A 21,102-nucleotide genomic window follows, 5' to 3' on the forward strand; every position below is an offset into this window, starting at 1 on the left:
AATTTGGGAAGTTTTCAGCCATTTTTTAAATATTTTTTGAGCTCCATATTCCCTCTACTCTCCCTGTGGGCCTCCGAGGACATGAATGTTAGATCTCTTGTTACTGCATCACGAGTCCCTGGGGCTCAGTTTATTCTATTTCAATCAATTTCCTCTCTGTTGTTCAGATTAGATGCTTTCTTTTAGCCTATCTTCAAGTTCACTGAGGCTTTCCTTATTTCAATTCTGCCATGAAACCCATCCAGTGAGTTTTTAAAATTTTTTTATCTATTGTGTTTTTCAATTCTAAAATTTTAATTTGGTTCTTCTTTGTGTCATCTATTTTATTGTTGAGATAGGCTATTTTTCAATTTGCTTCTTGAGTGTTCATAATTGCCTGTTGCAGCATTTTGATGACAGCTGCTTGAAAACCATTAGAAAATTGCAAAATCTGTGTCTTCTCTGTGTTGGCGTCCATTGATCACATTTTCTCCTTTGAGTTGAGATTTTCCTTTTTCTTGGTAGGATCAGTCATTGTGGACTGCATCCTAGGCTTTGGAATATTACACTATTAGAATCTGGTTCCTATTTAAATCTTCTAATCAGCCTATTAGGTTCTAAAGACATATCCCGGTTCACTCTTGTGGTTCATGGTTCAAATATCAGTTTAGTTTATAAAACCTGTGCAGTGGTTTTATAAACCTGTTCCCCTCACTTGCGTGTTACTTAGATGATAGGAGTCCACCCTATAGTGTCCCCACTGGTGGCTGGAGGTGGGAAGGGGAGAGACACATATCATTCCTGCAGGATGGGGAAAGAGGACAGAGTCTTATGCAGTGACAGACCTAGGACAGGAGGGGTCACCTTGTTCCTGAAGAGAAGATTGAATCAAAATTTTGCCTACAGGCTCCACGGGACCAAAGTCTCCCCTCATTATCACCGTGGTGGCGTGAGGGTGCAAGTCAGAGTTCTGCCCACAGAAGAGGAAAGTTGCCTTATTATTTTCCACTCCATGGTGAAAACAGGCTCCGATTTTTTGCCAGCAGGCTCTGTGCGGAAGGAGTGCTGTCTGATTACCATAACAGGGAATGCAGGAGACAGGGCTCTGCCCATGGGCTACAAAGGAGCGGGGTATACCGCGTTCCCACCACAAGAAAGCGGAGGAAGTGTGAGTTCATCCCCCAGCCCTGCAGGGGAGGGACATGCTCAACACTGGGAGATGGGGATGAAGGACAGAGTTCCACCCGCAGATCCCCCAGCTGCAGTACCCATTTGGGGAGGGAGTGGCTACAGAGGGTTTTCATGATGTTCACTCAAGAACAGGCAGATACGGCTAATGGTTTCTGCTCGTTTGGATTGCCCTTTTCTGAGTCCTTGGCGTGAAAGAAAGCAGGTTTTGGAGGGGGGCTGTGTTTTGTCTGCACCCTTTGGCATTTCTGGGTTGCAGGCTTCTCCAGCACCCAGCTGGGTTGCACAGAACACAAGAAAAAAACAGCAACTCCAGAACCTCACTCCTCAGTTATTCCTTGTGTCAACTGAAAAAAAAAAAAAAAAATGTGTGAGCTGTGAGTTATGTTTTATCTGGGGCAAAATGAGGACTATAGCCTGGGAGACAGCCTCTCAGATAGCTCTGAGGAACTGCTCTAGAGAGGTAGGGGGGAGGTCAGTATACGGTGATTTTGGTGAAGGGGGTGCGTGCAGTCAGGCACACACTTTGACAGGTTACTGCTGGTCACAAGAAGTTAGCTGCTAGTCCAAAGGAGCAGAGGTCTCCATTAATGATTTTAGTGCTTTTCTAGATATGAGACGATGCAAGAATTTGGGCTCATAAAATCTTCTCCTGAAAAATGTCTTACTATCTGAAGTCCTGTTCTGCCAGTTTTTCCCAGAGCCCAGAGTGTCTCCTTCCTGATCTCCACCCTGAACTCCTTTAGGGTGTATTGAAGGTTAGTGGCTGCAGTGGCCAGTGACTTCATTCTTCCATAACCAGATGGCAAGTGACAATTTTTAGTTGGCACTTGAGTCCCAAGGTTCCTAGCTAGTCTGCCTGGCGTCCGTCTTTGACCCTGCCAGGATTTTAATGTGTTTTGTCCAGGGATTTTTGTTGAGATAAGCAGGAGTGCCCAGAACCAGAAGTACAGCCCTTTTTGATGATGATGTAGGATTTCTGATTGCTTTTTGCCCTTATGAAGAATTCTGGGATTCATATTCTTGTTCATGCCACTTGGCCTCGTAATTTCTTATGTTCCTGCAAGTAGAAACCCTGAGTCAGGAAGGTTGACTGCTAAGCCTCTTGATGCAATATGTACAGGGTAACATCACACCCCTGCAACTCCTGTTAGATATTCTTTCTTTTTAATATCGGCCAAACTGACTTGAAAGACTGTACAATTTCAAGTATTCATCAAAAATTGCAAACCACTTGGCCTTTCTGTATTTCTTCTTTTGTGAATTATTACACCTTTTGTTTGCTTTTCGATTGAGGTGCTCATCTTTTGCTTAGCAGTTTGTAAAAGTTTTGCAAGGATATTAATATTTGTCTGCCAATACAAGCTCTAAATACTTTTCCCACTTTGACTTTTAGTTGGGTCTATGTGGTTTGGTCATGCACAAAGTTTTGCTTTGTATGGAGTCAAATCTATTAATTGCTACAAATCTTTTCCTGTTGAGTAGATCTGCCTTCCAGGTCCTACTCTGAGCCTGAAGAGATTTCCCTTCCCCCTTTGGACCCCTTTCTGCATCTGAAATGGCAGGAGGGAGAAGAGAAACTGACACAGCTCTCTTTAAAGCACAGGAAGATGAATGGAGTAACAAATGGGAAGACCTTCTACACCAGTCTTCTATGTAATGGTTAGTCAAATGAGAGCACTCCAAAGCACATGCAAACCCCTTTCTACTTCACTCTCTCTGACCACAGCCCAAGGGCCTGCATCACCACATCAGAGCCATCTGTACTGACCTGCCACAGGCAAAGTCCCCTTCCCTCGAGAACATCAGACATAGCATCTTTTAAAGATCCCCTGCTCTATTCCCACTCTTCATCTGTGCTCTCGTAGCGAATCAGAAAAGACAGTGATTGAAATAGCGTTTGGCAGCATCAGATACCAATTTTTCTGACTCTGACAGTTTCAAGAGTTGTCACGAACTTCTTCTCCAGCTGAGACGTAGTGGTTTTACTCCCCTTTCTTTACTGTGGCACTAAGGATCCGTTTCAGCCCTCTGTCAGATACATGGAGCTCACAAATATTTAAATGTTCCAAAGTATTGTCCTGATTCCTATTTCAACCCATGCCCCCACTGAGCTGACCTAAGCAGTCCACTCTATTGATTTGTGTGTGAAGAGAGACAGGATGAATTATTTTTTATGTTTTCTTTTCAGTTATTGCAACGCTGAAATAGTAAGGGCATGATTAAATTTTCTGTGACGTCTGTGAATGGGCTGTAAAACACTCAATGTTGAACTTAATAGATGTAACAAAGCAAGGATGAAGACGCAGTTCAGAAAGACGGCAGGCAGGTTCAGAGATGCAGACTGAACTCCTGAGAGTAGGATTTCAGATTTGCAAGTAGAGGACCCAAGTTCATTGGCTTGCTTCCATTCCTTGGCTGTTAAATACAGTTATTCAATTAATAATTCAGTGTCCTGAACTATTGTGATAATTCCTCATTAAGAAAATCAAAGCTGATCATTAAAGGACAGGTCACAGGCCCTATCCACAGAGAGCAGAGGTCCAGGTCCGGGTGAACAATACAAAAGAAATACCACTGCACAGGCTATGAATATTCATAGCAGCAAAGAGGAGAGGAAGAAATCTCAAGCATGAGCTTGTTTTGTTCACAGCCCCGAATCAATACTACAAAGACTGTCCAATATGCTTCAGTAACTATTCATCAATTATTTAAGGGGCTCTTTTGTTCCAAGTTTCTGTTTACAAGATTACTTTGTAACTTGAAATGGCTGTTTCCTTTCATGTAGCTGCTGGATGGGGCTTGAGTTTTTTACACGATGAACCTGAAAGAACGGTGTTCACGTGTATGTCCTACATCTGTCACCTCGGGTTGCAGATTCAAATCAGCATCCCCGTGTAGTACATCTTTCTCTGCAGTGGTGCTCTGACTTCTACCAGGTAGGTACTGCAGACTCAAGACATTGACGTGTCCATGCAGAAAGCATAAGCGTCTTCAGTTCCCTGCCAGATAGACAGCCAAGGTCAAGGGGAGGCAGTGTTCCTTGAGTTGTTTGCCGACTTTGTCCTCGCTCTGCTTTCTCAGTTTTTACTGACTTGAAAACAGGGAGAGAACGCTTTAAGGTCTAGTCTCATCTGGCCCCGATTTTCTGTCAGTGGTGTCCACTTAAACCTTACACCCCCGTTTTGAGCCCAGGGCCTGCGACTTGCTTCTCCTTTTCTGTGTGAGGTGACTACTTGGATTATGAATTACTCATCCCAGAGGCACAACTTTATCAAGAACCTATTATTTGCTCGCCACCCTGCTAAGAGTTTGTTGATAGAAAATTCTTATCAAAAAACTCCTGCGGGGTGTATATATCATTATCCTGACATCCCTATTTTAAGAAGGAACTGCAGTTGATGGAGTAGAAAACTTTGAAAGATGAGTAGCAGAGCCCATATCCATACTTCGATCTGTCTGTCTCCAGAGCCTCAAATCTTTGCCATTCTGTTACCAGGTTCCGGTGAACTCATACAATAACATCACGTTCTTCCATTGTATAGAACATAGATTGGCCAACTTCTCTGCAAAGGAGCAAAGACTAAACATTTTAGAATTTGTGGGTCGCGTGGGCTCCATCACAACTAGTCTTCTCTGCTGTTGTAGTGCAAAACCCCAGCTTCTACACAAATGAACGGCATGGTTGTGTTCTAACACACCTTTATTAACAAACCCGGGCAGGCTGGATTTGACCGCCGTTTGCCAACGCCTAGTATAGAAGAACCCACAGGCTTTAGGTACACCTCTTAATAATGCTTTGCCTATTTCAGAGAGACCCAAAATGGTGAAGGCAGTTACCAGACTAGCTGTGGATTAATCCTTGGTCAGTGAGTCCCTAATTGCCCATCACTAGGAATTCTGTGCAGAAACATTTTCTAATCTTGGAGAAATTATCTATGACACAGGCATTTTGATGAGGTTGTTTCCACAGGAGGCAATTCCCAACCTTGTGCACCCACAAATTCTTTACAAAATTCCATAGTATGAGCAAAAATTCAAGTGAGGGGGACTGGCCAAGTAGTCATGGCATCGGACGGGGGGGTGGGTTGTGCATACCCATCGAAGGGGCTGCCGTCTCCCCTCCACCCCATAGCATTGACGTGGAAGAATATGGGCTCAGCGTCACTGCATCTCCAGGAAACCTTCAAAATCCGTGGAACATGTACCTGGGATGCATCTGCCCTGAGGCAGCCTCTAACTAAATCTTACGTGGAGAAGGGCTGGTGTTCTGCCAATGTACACAGTGGTATATGGAACCTTATAGCTGCTTACAGTCTAAGTCATAGTAATGAGCAGTTCAATTTTTTAATCATTTTATCCCAGGCCAACAGTATTTTTTTACTGTTCTTTGGTTTTTATTTAAAATTTTATTGGAGTATAGTTGACTTACAATGTTGTTAGTTTCAGGTGTACAGCAAAGTGATGCAGTTATACATATATATATATTCATTGTTTTTTTTAGATTCTCGTCTCAATACAGGTTATTACAGAATACTGAGTAGAGTTCCCTGTGCTATACAGTAGGTCCCTGTTGGTTATCTATCTTATGTATAGTAGGGTGTATGTGTTCATCCCAAGCTCCTGATTTATCCCTCCCCCCGCCCCATGTTTCCCCTTTGGTAACTGTAAGTTTGTTTCCAATATCTGTAAGTCTGTTTCCCTTTTGTAAGTAAGTTCATTTGTATCACTTGTAAAAAAATTAGATTCCACATATCAGTGATAGCATATAATATTTGTCTTTCTCTGTCTGACTTAATTCCCTTCGTATGATAATCTCTAGGTCCATCCATGTTGCTGCAAATGACATTATTTCCTTCTTTTTTGTGGCTGAGTAGTATTCCATCGTATATATGCACCACGTCTTCTTTATCCTCCATTGATGGATGTTTAAGGTTGCTTCCATGTCTCAGCTATTGTAAATAGTGCTGCAGTGAACACTGGGGTGCATGTATCTTTTCGAATTATGGGTTTTTTCCGGATATATACCCAGGAGTGGGATTGCTGGATCAAATGGTAGCTCTATTTTTAGTTTTTTAAGGAAACGCCATAGTGGCTGTACCAATTTACATTTTCCCCTACAGTGTAGGAGGGTTCCCTTCTCTCCACACCCTCTCCAGCATTTATTATTTGTAGACTTTTTGCTGATGGCCATTCTGATTTGCAGTTTTGGTTTGCATTTCTCTAATAATTAGAGACGTTGAGCATCTTTTCATGTGCTTTTTTAAAAAAAATAGTTTGAGTAAAATATACCACTTGAAATCGGCTTCTTGCAAGTCAGCCCTGTTTTGAATTCTTCTTGGATAACCTACCCCAGGGCATTTCTTGAGCGCAGGCTGTCCTTTACAGCCCTGCAGGCCTTGTGACTCTGAAGTGTGAAATTGTTGTTATGGAAAATGGTCACAAGGCGGCAGCATTTCTTCATGCCCAACTCTGGTTACTCAGGCAACCAGAGCCTTCGCGTTCCTGGGTTGTAACTTAGAGCTGAAGGTGCCAGCACACACACCCAAGGGCTTGTGTCTCATTACTTCTTTCCCCTCGCCTTTCACTACCCACCCTGCCCCGGGCAAAATCCCAACCCTGCATAACCGCTGCGGCAAAGGTGCTGTCTTGTGCAGGTGAGGCGACTCTAAGGAAGGAGGCTTGAGGGTGGGAACCCCACCACCAGGAGACATGGAGACCTGGTGACATTTCAAAGCTAATGCAACCCAGAGGCTCCACCATCCTTTGCGTGCACTGGGCTTGCTTTAGCTGTAGGAGGGCCCATCTGGATCTGGAGATGGTGGTCCCATCCAGAGGGAAGCAGGCATTCCAGGTCCAAGGGGGCGGGGCTCATTTGCTGGCGCATCTTCCCCAGTTCCCTTAGAACCAGGACAGCCCTTACACCCCAAGCCTGCTCAGGCTCCAGGGATGTGACAGCCGCCCAGTTTTTCGAGGCCTGAGGGGAATAGGGTAGGCATGTCTTAATTTTTTTTAATTAATTTGGGGGTGGGTACTACAGATGATTTATGACGTTGTGTGTGTTTATGGTGTGCAGCAACATGATCCCATTCTGTATGTACAGATACCTGTTCTTTTTCGGAATCTTTTCCCATATAGATTATTACAGAGTGTTGAGTAGAGTTCCCTGTGCTCCACAGTAGGTCCTTCTTGATTATCTATTTTGTATATATTAGTGCATATATGTTAATCCCAACCTCCTAATTTATCCCTCCTCCCACCTTTCCCCTTTGGTAACCATAAGTTTGTTTTCTAAGCCTGTGAGTCAGATTCTCTTTTGCAAATTAGTTCTTTGGTATCAATTTTTAAATTCCACCTATAAGTGATATCATATGATATTTGTCTTTCTCGGTCTGACTTACTTCACTTAGTACCATCATCTCTAGGTCCTTCCATGTTTCTGCAAATGGCAGTATTTCATTCTTTTTTATGACTAATATCCCATTGTATGTATGTACCATATCTTCTTTATCCATTCCTCTGTCGATGGACACTTAGGTTGCTTCCATGTCCTGGCTATTGTAAATAGTGCTGCAGTGAACATTGTGGTACATGTCTCTTGTTGAATTATGGTTTTCTCAGGGTATATGCCCAGTAGTGGGATTGCTGGGTCGTATGGTAGTTCTATTTTCAGTTTCTTAAGGAACCTCCATACTGTTCTCCATAGTGGCTGTATCAATTCACATTCCCACCAACAGTGCAAGAGGGTTCCCTTTTCTCCACACCCTCGCCAGCATTTATTGTTTGTAGACTTTTTCATGATGGCTAGCCTTACTGGTGTGAGGTGATACTTCATTGTAGTTTTGATTTGCATGTCTCTGATAATTAGTGATGTTGAGCATCTTTTCATGTGCTTTTTGGCCATCTGTATGTCTTCTCTGGAGAAATGTCTGTTTAGATCTTCAGTCTCTTTTTTGATTTTTCTTTTTTTTTTTTTGACATAGAGCTGCATGAGCTGTTTGTATATTTTGGAGATTAATCCCTCATCATCGGTTGCTATGTTTGCAAATATTTTCTCCAATCCTGTGGGTTGTCTTTTTGTTTTGTTTATGGTTTCCTTTGCTGTGCAAAAGCTTTTAAGTTTAATTAGGTCCCATTTGTTTGTTTTTATTTTCATTACTCTAGGAGGTGGATCAAAAAAGATACTGCTGCAATTTATGTCAAAGGCTGTTCCATCTATGTTTTCCTCTAAGAGTTTTATAGTGTCTAGCCTTACATTTAGGGCTTTGGTCCATTTACTTTTATGGATGGTGGTAGAGAATATTCTAATTTCTTTTACATGTAGCTGTCCCGTTTTCCCGGCACCACTTATTGAAGAGACTGTCTTTTCTCCATTGCATATTCTTGCCTCCTTTGTTGTGGATTACTTGACCATAGGTGCATGAGTTTATTTCTGGGATTTCTCATCCTGTTCCACTGATCTTTATTTCTGTTTTTGTGCTGTTACCATACTGTTTTGATGACTATAGCTTTGTAGTATAGTCTGAAGTCAAGGAGTGCAATTCCTCCAGCTCCATTGTTCTTTCTCAGGATTGCTTTGGCTTTTGGGGATCTTTTGTGTTTCCACACAAATTGTGCAAAAAAAAATTTTTTTTTTTTTTTTTTGCGGTACGCGGGCCTCTCACTGTTGTGGCCCCTCCCGTTGCGGAGCACAGGCTCCGGACGCGCAGGCCCAGCAGCCACGGCTTACGGGCCCAGCCGCTCCGCGGCATGTGGGATCCCTCCCAGATCAGGGCATGAACCCCTGTCCCCTGCATCGGCAGGCAGACTCTCAACCACTGTGCCACCAGGGGAGCCCTGTGAAAAATTTTTGTTCTAATTCTCTGAAGAATGCCATTGGTAATTTGATAGGGATTGCACTCAATCTGTCAATTGCTCTGAGTACTATAGTCATTTTCACAGTATTGATTTTTCCACTCCAAGAACATGGAATATCCTTCCATCTGTTTGTGTCATCTCCAGTTTCTTTCATCAGTGTCTTATAACTTTCAGAGTAGAGGTCTCTTGTCTCCTTAGGTAAGTTTATTCCTAGGTATTTTATTCTTTTTGATGCGATGGTAAATCAGATTGTTTCTTGAATTTCTCTTTCTGATCTTTCGTTGTCAGTGTACAGAAATGCAACAGATTTCTGTGTATTAATTTTGTATTCTGCAACTTTACTGAATTCATTGATGAGCCTTAGTAGTTTTCTGGTAGCATCTTCAGGATTCTCTATGTTTAGTATCATGTCATCTGCAAACAGTGACAGTTTTACTACTTCTTTTCCGATTTGGATTCCTTGTATTTTTTTCTTCTCTGACAAAGAAGGACTTCCAAAACTATGTTGAATAAAAGTGGTGACAGTGGACATCCTTGCCTTTTTCCTGATCTTAGAGGGAATGCTTTCAGTTTTTCACTGCTGGGAATGATGTTAGCCGTGGGTTTCCAATAGTCTTCTTTTAATAAATAAAAAAGAATAGTTATTCTTTTAAACTCAAGTGGAAATTCAATAGCATAGTACACAAAGGGTCAGATATATACATTTGTGTGTATAAGGGTGGACAATTTCCCCAACAACTCCGAGGGGTCTTGGGAAGGTTTATTAAGTGCTGTCGAATTTAAAGTGTGAACAGAGTTCCAATTTTCCAAGGGCGTGTGCTAAAAGGGTATATACGTTTTAGAGCAGCAGATCGGAACCTGAGAGAGTGCTCTAAAATCAAGGAGGTTGCAGGTTCCTTTGGAGAGACCCTGGCTGAGTTCGCAGCCTAGCTGGGCAGCTGAAGGTTCTAAGATATAAGAATTGAATGTCTCTCGGGTATTGAGACCACATGAGCCACAATCAGAGGGCCTGAGCCTGACATGACTGATATCCTCCTCTGGTATCTTTGCTTTAAATTTCGTAAAAATACAGGAAAGTCTCCTATCTACTCCCCTACAGGAAAAGAAAAGGAATGATAACACTAAAATGCTTCTCAAAGAAAGCCCCATTTCAGGGCTAACTTGCGAACTAGGTAAAAAGAACACTTGGAAGCAATAATGGATGAAATGGCAGCTTTGATACCTTCCATTTTCCCAAGTGGACTGTTTATTCCCTGGTAGTAGTTTATATCTTAGAAACGAACCTCAGTGTCATTTTCACTTGATCTTATTTGGAGCACAAGATCGGATGGGTGGCTGAAAAACTAAGACATTATTTCATGTGCCATGAAATCTCTTATTTTTAAACTCGCTCTCTTACAGTGGAAGGTGTTATACACTAAAGGCAGCGGAATACACGTAGAACATCATGAATATGCCTCAACTTAATAAAATCTTCCTACATTTTAAATTCTCCTTACTGCTAGATAGGTTTGGGAGAAGAAACTAAGTAGTAATCTATATATAAATGCCAAGTTTGCCATATAGTAAACATCCCCAACATGAAACTTTGTGTAAAGTTGTTTTTCACATTTATAATAAAAATTTGCAAACCTAAGAATGTTAACACCATATCTTAAGGCATAAAATAATCCCAAAAACGTATATACGCCATACACCATGAGTAAAACGAATTTTTTACTTACTAACATGAGAGTAACAATTCTGGTAAGCGTCTAGTCAGTCAAATTCAAAAAAATGTAGCAAACAAACAGCTATCACCTCATCCCATTCCTTCTGCAAGAATAAAATCAAATAGACGTAATTGTCACTGCTACAAACAATATGATAGCATTATTTTCCCCCGTAACTGTGAAAGGACAGGGATAACCACCAGTGCAAAACGTATGTTTTTGGCGTTTCTTAGTATATAAAATGTATGCCATATTATTATAGTGGTATGTGTTTTAATAACATTATGCATTTAAAATCTGGGTCACTTTTCGTCTGTAATATGTTTCTGCATGAGAGCATCTGCGAGTATGTGGAGACACGTATGCTGCAAGATCATTAAACCAAGAAAAGAATGACTCAGGTTTTACTTACATTTAAAGAAAGAAGATGAGTAACACATAAGTAGGGAAGGAGCTAGGAATAAATCACAGTCTAAAAATTCTGCATTCAAAGGCTTTTGGAGTTAACAAAATATGGTAATATAATTGCCATAAACTGGATCGAAGAACCCACCCTTCATCTAAACAGGAACTGTTTTACATTTTCAATGATTTACCTGACTACACTGCAGCCATGAAAATCCCAACAGGTTTTCTTTCTGTTGTGGATATGTCATGATAGAGCTTTGGTTATAAAATATTGCAATCGATACCCTTCATTAGTACTCGGTAAAACGCTGCACAGAAGTTAAAATGGGAGCATTTGATTTCTGCTAACCTGCCAACAGAACCTCTAATGCAAAGATTTTAGATCGTCAAAAGCAATAATACAACTGCACACACAAGAACCCCGGTATAAGTCCTTCTATTCTTCCAGGTTTATAAAATAAATTTTCATCACCAGTTAATCAGAGTTCCTTAATCTATATATGCCAAAATGTTCTGCCAAAACGTTTTGTCATTTGGACCCCTTTCAGACTTCCTTCAGCCCTTGCGTTAAAGTAGAGTTCAAGAGAGGAAGAGAATGAGGATCCTCGGAAACAGGTCCGTGCTCCTTTGTAAATGTAGAAAGAAACTGAAGACCCGGTATTCCTCCAGAGGTGGTCCATTCTGAAACTTCTAGTTTGTTCCTCCAGAGTTTCTTGGAGGTATGTTCCTTAGTAATCCAGATAGGATGTCAGTTGTGTGTGCAGCAGCCCATAGGTATAATTCACTGTAATAAAATCAGGAAGCAGAGAAGGCTGGGACAGTTAAGCAAATGCCACCCTTCAGAGCACAGATATGCAAATGTGATGTGGGTGAAATCCAAGACGATTTCCTGCAAAGAGTCCAGGACTCTGGACAGTCCAAACAAGAGAGCGCTGCATCCTGTCGCTCCTCCAGGGTTGAGGCACACCTCTCTCTCTGCTACCGTGTTACCTAAAAGGAATTTTACAAGTTAGCATTTGACACCCCATACCCACCAAAGAGAACCCTTCCTGTTACCGGACCCATACATCCCTGTCTGTGTCACATGCATCGAATTTAATAGTGGGCATCTTTATCAGTAACCAACTTTGCCAAATCACCTGCTCAAATCAAATTCTTCTTTACATGTCTTGCTTTGAGGTTGCAAAGAAAAACACACCCAAAGCCTTCCACAACATGGTATTAGCACCCTAGCTCTGTATCTTGTTGCATTATAAAAAAATCCCATCAGATTAGGTACATTCATTGCCCATCAAGTTAACTCATGCATGCTAAGCATGCTTTGTTAATGGGGCTAAAATATGTCCAAACGAATGCTGAGTTAAATCAGCGTACGTCAGGATCAGAACGTTGCCTTTGTTCGTTCTCTTTTAAGACTTACGTTAACTCTCGTTTTCAAAAATAGGTTATTTTTATTAAACTACTGTATTTACTGGAAACATACATCCATTAAAAAGTGTGTTGTTTCTTCCATTTTTAAGCACCCAGGCTCATTATGGCTTAGGATCTAAGGAACAGGCCTGCGGTTTCTATAGTTTGATTTCATCATGTAAGAAACTGTACAGGTTAGATCATCAATACATCAGCTGGGAATACATAAATAAAAACATAATACTTTAACATGTCTACACCATCCAAATACTTTTAAAGTAAATTATATTATTTGATCACACAGTCGTCATGCCTGGGCTTTAGACCCAATCAGGTATTTTTTCAAACCTCATATGTTTTAACTGAAAGACGGCCTTGATTTATGTATTCTACACTATAATCGCTCTTTTGTTTGTGCTGGGGAATACTATAGAGCAAACGAAATGAAAAACCCTGTCCTCGTAGAACTTAGTTAGAAGCCCTGTCCTCGTAGAACTTAGAATAGGGATTGGTATACTTTCTCTCTAAAAGACCAAACCATAAAATATTTTCCATGTTGCGGGCCATATAGTCACTATCACAACTTCTCAGCTCTGCCTTTATACCGCAAAAGCAGCCAGAGACAATACATAAATTAATGGGCGTTGCTTTATCCCTATAATACTTTCCTTATGGATGTTGAAATTGGGATTTCATGTAATTCTCATGTGTTATAAAATATATTCCTTTTGCTTTTTTTCCCAACCATTTAAAACGTAAAGCTCCTTCTTCCCTGTTTGTTGTTGTTGTTGTTATTAATGGCCTGTGAGCTAAAGGCTGCATCTGGTTTGCAAGACATCGCTTGCCGATTCCTACTGTAGAGGAAAAGGGCTGGACAAATAGGTAAATACTATGTCAACAGGGGATACGCGCTATGGAGGAAAGTAAAGCAATACTCTGGAGACCATTACTGGGGCAGGGAGGGCAGAAGGCTAGTGTTTCTTAGAGGGTTGTCAGGGAAGGAGGTATTTATGGAGGTACTTGATGGAAAGGAGCGAGCCCTGACTCTCTGGGGCAAGAAGTTTCCGGCGAGAGGTAAATGCAAGGGCCAGTGCAAGGACTTTGGCCTTTTTCCGACTGAGGCAGAGAGGTGAGACAAGGGAGGCAGGGCCAGGCTATCCACTTAAAGGGATCCCTTTGGCTGAAGTGATAAAAGAGGAAGGCGGCAGGGTTTGTGACAAATAAAGGGTGTAGAGAAAGAAGAAGCAAGGACAACTCCAAGGCCTTTGGCCTGAGCAACCAGATGACGAAGCTGGTCATTTTCTGAGCTGGGACGGGCGCTCTCTCCGCCTAAGGTTCTTCATCTGCTAAGTGGAGAACAGTAACACCGGCCCCCTTCAGTTGTAGTGCAAAGGGAATGAAAAGCACATGAGGTTAGGGCTCAGGACATGGTGGCTCTTGTCATGTTAGCTCTTTCTGGATCTTTCTTTCATGCATCTATTGAAAACCCAGCCACGTTTATAGCCAGCCAACTATCAATCTTCATCTAGGATGTAATTCTCAAAGGCATCTTATTCGAGAGGAAGCTCATTCTCCACGCCCAGTTTGTTTTGGAGCCTCTCCGCACTGAAGGTCGGAGGATAAGCCGCTGCTGCTCTCCGATTTAGTTTCTTTTAAAATACTTGTTGTGCTGATTGTATGTGGAAGGTTCCTTGTTATTTTGGTGGATAAACAGTTGCCACCGTGTGGCTGTTAGCTCCAGTCTCATGTGACTGGGTGCTCTGAGGGGTTCAGGCTCTGGCTCTAGGGATCAGAGAAGATAAGAGTTCAGGATAAAGGAGTCCTCTCAGCTAGACCTTGAAAGACAAGTAAAATTTTAGAAGTGGGAGGAGATGAAGAAGAAGGCCATGGGGTATGGAAGTACATGGCCTATTTGGTGAGCGGCCGTGAAAACCCATCCCAAGATGCTTATACTTTATAGTTTCTGCCAGTTACCAAGGGGGATCCATCGATGGTCTCTCACTAGGAGGAACCTGGGCAGGGACTTTACCCTGGTGGCACAGAAAGCAGAGTATAGGCCAGTTAAAGGCAAGAACAGAGAGCAGGTGGGGCGCTCGGAAAACTAGGGATCCCGGCATCCTGCATGCTCGTCAGAATCACCCTAAGAACAACGTCTTCAAAGTATGGGTTTTTTTAAGCCCCGTCCATAAACATCCTATAATGAGGCTCAAAATAGTTTGTTTTGAACAAGTTGCCATGATGATTTTCCTGTAGCCACTGATACCATTAGGTAATTTAACATTGTGGTAGAGAGGATGACCCGTCACAGTAGTCCAAGAGACAGAGGAAAAAGGTATCGATTTGAGTCCCGTGAGGAAGATACTAGAAGGACGTTGGTCATCTTAGATGTTGAGGGTGAGGGAGGTTTTGAAGAGAAAGCCTGTTGTTTAATTTCTTACCTCCTACCTCTAGGTTTTCCAGTACGAAATATTGGAAACAAAACAACTGGACACGTAATAGAAACTTTGAAGAACAAAAGGAAGTAAGAATCAGGTAGGATGCTTACACACAGCTACTAAAGAAAACGACGCTGTCCTAGAAAGCACAGTTTCTCAACCTCAGCACCACGGCCACGTGGGGCGATATAAGCCTTTGTTGTGGGCACCGCGCTGTGCATTTTAGGATGTGGAGTAGGGTGCCTGGCCTCCACCCACACAAGGTGCCCATGGCAAGCCCCCTCCCCGACGTGTGACAGCTAAAAGTGTCCTGAGATGTTGCCAAATGTCCCCTTGAGGGCAGGCTCGCCCCTCATTGAGAATTACTGCTCTAAACACATGCCTCTTCACTCTTAGTAGATGTTTTAAAATCAGGAACGTTTAAACATCTAAAACTTCTCAAGATTCAATGTGAATTGCTTACAATTTGCAAACACCAAAAAGCCCCCCGGGCAAGTCATTGCCTTTGGTGCTAAGAGGACATTGCACACAGTGTCAGGAGCCTTAATACTTAAATAGGGAGAAATGATGTAGCACATTGAGCAGGGTGGAGGTAATAAAACTCAGAACTGAATTAGGGAAAATTGAGGCAGGATGACAGAGAGTCAGTTATATTTTCCCACAAAGCAGTAGCTGCCTCCTCTCTGGGGATCCTGAAAACTACACCAGCGGAATAAACTCAATGCCAACCTTCCTGGTTAGGGAATTGTCTCCTCTCACATTCCTATGTTCATCTAAGGCTAGTAACATCTCAAGTTGACTGCTAACTCTGTCACATTTGCACCTAAGTGGCAGTGGAAAAGAAAATTCGGACCTAGGTGGCTTACCGCAGATAATCTTTTTTAGCCTTTCTGTGTTCTGATGCTGCTGTGCATCAACTGTTAAGGACAATGGCAACTATTTTGTTCTATAGTTAATACCCCCCTCGAGGGAGGTAACTGTTCTACCTTTATAGGACTGCTGGGGTATAAGGTCCAGTGTCGATTTTTAAGGTGCAGCTTCTGTGAGTACCAAGTGCTTCACTGAAGCCAGTCACAGCTCCACAAATGAAGTTACTCTATGTGCAGAAGCTCCATAAAAGACATAAAATGTTTTATATAGTTCAAGTCACACTGACTTGGATGAATAAAGGAAACAAAGTTTTATGACTTAGAGATTATTCTCCAGTGCTGTATCACTTAAAAAAAAAAGTAGCTACGTATCATGAGGGCTGGGGGAACTGTATTATGCTTCTACAGCTTTCCCAAGTGCTAAATGAAACGTCACTACCGTTGAGGAGGCAGCTTGAGCAAACTTCTAACCCCCAGCACATAGAGCCAAAATGGCCCTCAAGGTTTGCTTCCTGCAGCTGCCCTCGCTCTCGGCACATCAATAGAGAGGGAGCCGCTGCAGCAGGGGACCCCTTAGACACATTCATTTCTGGAACACAGCTGGCTGGCACTTGTGTTCTTCTTTTATATTTATATGTAAGAGTCAATACAAGAATAATCTCGCAAAATGTAATTTCCTAGTTGACAAGAAACACGTTGAAGGACATTTTTTTTTATCGTGGATGGATTTAAGACCCTGGCTCCTTGGCCACTCCAAGATTTTGATTTAGGAGGGGGTGAGGGAAGAAGGGCTGAAAGGGGCACATTGGGAAAGGATGGTGGAATCATCTTAAGGCAGGATTTGCTTAACAAGCACACTTGGGTTTACACAGGTTGGAAGTGTATGGGGAGTTGGTTAGAAGGAGAGCTGATAAAAAGGGTGGCAGTGCTAACCTCCTTCTCCCTCCAGCAACCTCCCCGAGCTGCTTCTGCCCTGGACATAAAAGCAGAGATCAGGTCATTTAACCTGATAGTTATGCTATCACTAACAAGCACACGTTAGTTGATCATTGCAATTAATGTTACAACGGTCTTGATTTTGAAATTATTTTACCTAGATAATGAGGAACTAATCAAATCACTGACTATATACTATTGGTAATTTGGGGTAGGACAAATATCACCTAAAATCTACATTTAAAATGTATTATAAAACCTTGTTCTATAATAGTCTGTTGTAGATGTAACCTTTTATTCATGACATACTTAAATATTTATTTTATAAAATCTCGTGTATTATAATACCCCACGTACACACACATAGGAGGAAAACTCACCTTCTCATGACCTCAGGGGTTGAAAATGATTGAGAGCTCGAGTAATTCCGAATACTCATAAAGGGGAAACTGTAAGCAAGATGAGAAACGCTTCAAGAGATGTTATACCTCCTCAGGGGCCACAGCTGACACAGCAACCAGAACTAAACAGTCATCCCATTCCAGTGTGCCTAGCTCATTATAATCCTAGAATGACCGGTTTTATGAATATTTCCATTCAAGCAATAGTCGCGGAGACATGCAGCTGGCTCTGGGACGATTATGGGTAAGCAAAACAGCGAGGGGCCCTGACTTCACAGCTCTCCTCCTAGACAGAAAGCTGTCAGTATGAAGCCAATAAGTATAGCACTCCCTGTAAAATGTAACTCTAGTACCGTGCTCAGAGATACAGGGAGCGTGAATCCTACCAGTGAAGGATTCCCTGAAGAAGTAATGGTGAACTAGAAAAGAAAGGCGGAAGGCCCATTCCTTTGCAACTGTAAAGGCACCACAGGAAGAAGGACTAGACAGAAGGCCGAGACGGTTGGAGCAGAAAGAATGAAGGGAGGGAGGGAGGTAGTTTGCCAGGTTATTTACCTAGGGCCAGACAAGCACAGGCTAGCTAAGGAACCCAGAGAAGCCACTGAAAAATGGGGAGGTGGACCAGCTCAGCAGATCTGCAATTCGCAAAAACGACTAGGGTCATCCTGTGGAGAACAGACTGGGGGGGAATCAAGAGCGGATGTGAGGCCGCAACCTCAGTCATCCAGATGAGACACAATGGCGGACCTCACGGGGATTATAACTGTGGGACGCAGAAGCGTGGAGGGATTTGGGAGTCACAATCCCAAAGACAAAATAATAGAATGGACAGGGAGAGATGAGGAAGAAGTTAAATTTCTGGCTCAAGAACCAGGTGGAAAATGGAGTCTTCCAGAGCCAGAAAGAGGATGATTTGGGGAGGAAACTATTGACTCGCAAGGCTTGAATTAGAGTCTTCAACCATTAAGTCTCCTCTTAGGCAGTAGGTCTTTCTGTTTCAGTAAATCATCTGCAGGTGGATTCCTGCCATACTGTTGTGATACACGGGACTGTCAACTCTGAAACCTCTACTTGAAATCGGCCTGTGAAGGAGCTGAACCGAATTCAGTAGCCCTGCCTAAAAGAATGCGTTTCCCCACCAAATCACTGCTCTGTAAAATCTGAAACTAAGGGTGATGCTGAGAAATGGACTTTTCAAAGGGCCAAAGTCACAGAGGGGCCCTGCCCAAGCAGGTTTATCAACAAGAAAGAACGCTGTCCTCTTGACGGCAGGACGAAACGAAGCGGGGGAGACCCCACAGGTAATGATACACTGAGGTCGTAAATTACAGCTGGGTTTTGTCTATACTTGCCTTTGTAGTTTTGACTTTGTTGCCGCTGCTACAGGACCAACCTGAGTGATCTGGCAGCACTTTGCAATCCTCTCCTTCCAAACAAGGATTCATGTGACACCACCATTTCTGAATCACAACGGAAGCTGGAAGACAAAGCCAAATAATCTTTGGGACATTGTTTCTTCCTCCAAATACAGGTAACATAAAGCTCAACATTGGTGAGGACACTGGCTTCCAAGATTGCTTATGGTGAAATCTTGAGTAAAGAATCCAATCAGCCGTATACTGTACAGAAACAAATAGTTTCTTTTTATGCAGTTGGCTAACCGAGGATGATGTAGTTAGTGAGATCTCGCACTGTGCAGTACGCCCGCCCGGGTTTGAATTTGGCTGTGCTACCTTTATGGAAGGATCTTGGACTAGCTTTCTTACCCTCAGCTTCAGCTTCTTCATCTGTACGATGGGAATAAAAACAGAGCCTTGCCAGAAGGTGGCAAGAGCATAAAGCCAATCCGTGTGAAAGTCCTGGCTGACTGTGGACCAGTCACCGTGTGGTCAGAAAATGTTCACCATTATCGTGGTCTCCGTCTCTGGTTGCAGGTTATAGTGGTGGACGCGGATACCGCGGTTGTGTTTCATACTCTTTGTTTTCAACAGCACAGACTAAGAACAGTCAACATTTTCAGCACACAGGGTGCCTCATCTCTCCACGCCATTCCAGCAAGGTGAGTAACCACTTGAGTCCACTACTAGACGCAAGTTAAGATGGGAGGGGCGGGCCACCCCCTCACATGCCTACATTCTCGACTAGTCAGTTAGCTTACCTGTGAATTCCCTTTCCTCTTCATCTCACTATCCCCACAGCAGTCTGCCAATTAAGCCCCTGAATCAGAAACTAGTACCCCAGATCTCTGGGTTTGCAGGCAGATGAAGAGAAGTTAAGAAAAAACCATCACCTTGATGGTTATTCCCATAGATTTCAAAGGACGAAAAAGATTGTGACTGATTTTTAAAGGTGAACCCCCCTCCCCCGCAGGCTGGTATAGGACAAAGCTCCAAAGCTGGGGGTAGTATGTGTGGATTGGGGGTGGAGGTAGGTTAGCCTTGTTTTTTCTCTTTTTTTTTGGGTCGAAACAGTAACACATTGACTAAAAAAAAAAAAAACAACAATTCTACCCCAATGGATTTTACCACTGCCTCAGAATCTGAAACTAAAGTTCAAGAAAAAGCAGGCATCCACAGCCCCACCTTGGAGAACTCCAGACCACCACCCTAAAGTAAGTGACACCAATTTTATGACTTCCCAGCGCCTAGAAAAGTTAGGTTTACACTACACTGTAGTCTATTAAAGGTGCAATAGCCTTATATCTAAACAAAAAAAAATTTGGTGTACCTACTGTAATGAATAAATATTTTATTGCTCAAAATTGCTAACCATCACCTGAGCATTTAGCGAGTCATATTCTTTTTGCCAGTGGAGGGTATGAAATACTGCAAGAACTACCAAAATGGGACACAAATACACAAATTTAAGCAAAGGCGGTTGGAAAAGTGGCACTGGTAGACCACTGCCTCAAGCCATCAGTCTGTAAAAACGCAGTATCTGAAGTACGAGCTACTTTTTCTCAAGTGCAGGACACATCGCCAGATGTCCTGCCTGCATTTGCTAATTTCAAATTCACTACAACTCTGAGGTTCAAAGTGGCTATTTCTTTTTTCTGCATTTTACAGAGAGGAGAAAACTGAGGTCTGGTGGTATTAAATGAGTTGCCCAGAGTCACCCTTTTTCCAAGTAGCCAAGCAGCATTTGAACAGAGGCAGTCTAACACGGCTGCCAACACTTACTACGTACCCACTCCCTCCCAGCAGAGATCTCTGCTAGAGGCAATGACAAAAGTAGGTAACGGAGGAAGCCAGTGCATTCAAAACTCTTCTCCTGTCAGGCAAATGCGATGTGGCAGGATGAGGGCATAGGATTGTTCCATTATTGGCTTAAGTAACCAGATACTGTATTTTCTCCACATGCAGCCACCGTTCCAGATTTGGCCAAATACTGAGCTATGTATCCAACGCGTCCCATCCAAACCAACAGTACATGAGTCAGGCAGATTTGTGATCTAGAATAACCAAGTGCTGTTTAAATCAGGAGGTGCCAACACTGAGAAAGGCACGCAGCTAAATGGGTTATTTATTTATGTCAGAGACTGACACTGCGCTTGAGCGGACGGACACACTGGCGCCATGTCTGACCAAGTTACATTCTTTTCAGCCCCCGACATCACAACGGTTTCACCTTAAAATCGTATGGAGCTGTGTCATTTTCAAAGCACTTTTACGTACTGTTCCCTTGTGATGGTCCCAAGAACCTTCAGAAGCAAGAAGGGGAGGCAGACGGTTCCAGATCCAAAAACCAGAGCTTTCCACAAAGTGAGTAATACCTGAATCGAGACTCTGTGTCCATCAGTCTTTCTACTGTTAACACAATTTGCAGTAATCGTTTAGATTAATAAGTGCTACACAAAACTGACCATCTTCAAAGGGCCGACCAGTCATGGATTATTTTCTGAGTACCT

The 21,102-nt window shown here is 42.7% G+C and overlaps 1 protein-coding gene across 1 annotated transcript in view; it reads right to left on the reverse strand.

Moving 5' to 3' along the window:
• Positions 1–1,292: 1,292 nt before the first annotated feature.
• TAFA4 (TAFA chemokine like family member 4) overlaps positions 1,293–21,102 on the reverse strand; it is a 136,244-nt gene continuing 116,434 nt past the window's right edge. The window contains exons 3-5 of the mRNA XM_027121474.1: positions 18,525–18,672; positions 17,175–17,243; positions 1,293–1,443 (exon numbers count right to left, since the gene is read on the reverse strand). Coding sequence (XP_026977275.1) covers positions 1,293–1,443; positions 17,175–17,243; positions 18,525–18,672 — 368 coding nt within the window. The remainder of the gene's footprint in view (positions 1,444–17,174; positions 17,244–18,524; positions 18,673–21,102) is intronic.

The sequence above is a fragment of the Aethalodelphis obliquidens genome, unplaced genomic scaffold (genome assembly GCF_003676395.1).
Source record: "Aethalodelphis obliquidens isolate GAN/ISIS:26980383/991018 unplaced genomic scaffold, ASM367639v1 scaffold22, whole genome shotgun sequence".
Taxonomy (NCBI): Eukaryota; Metazoa; Chordata; class Mammalia; order Artiodactyla; family Delphinidae; genus Aethalodelphis; species Aethalodelphis obliquidens.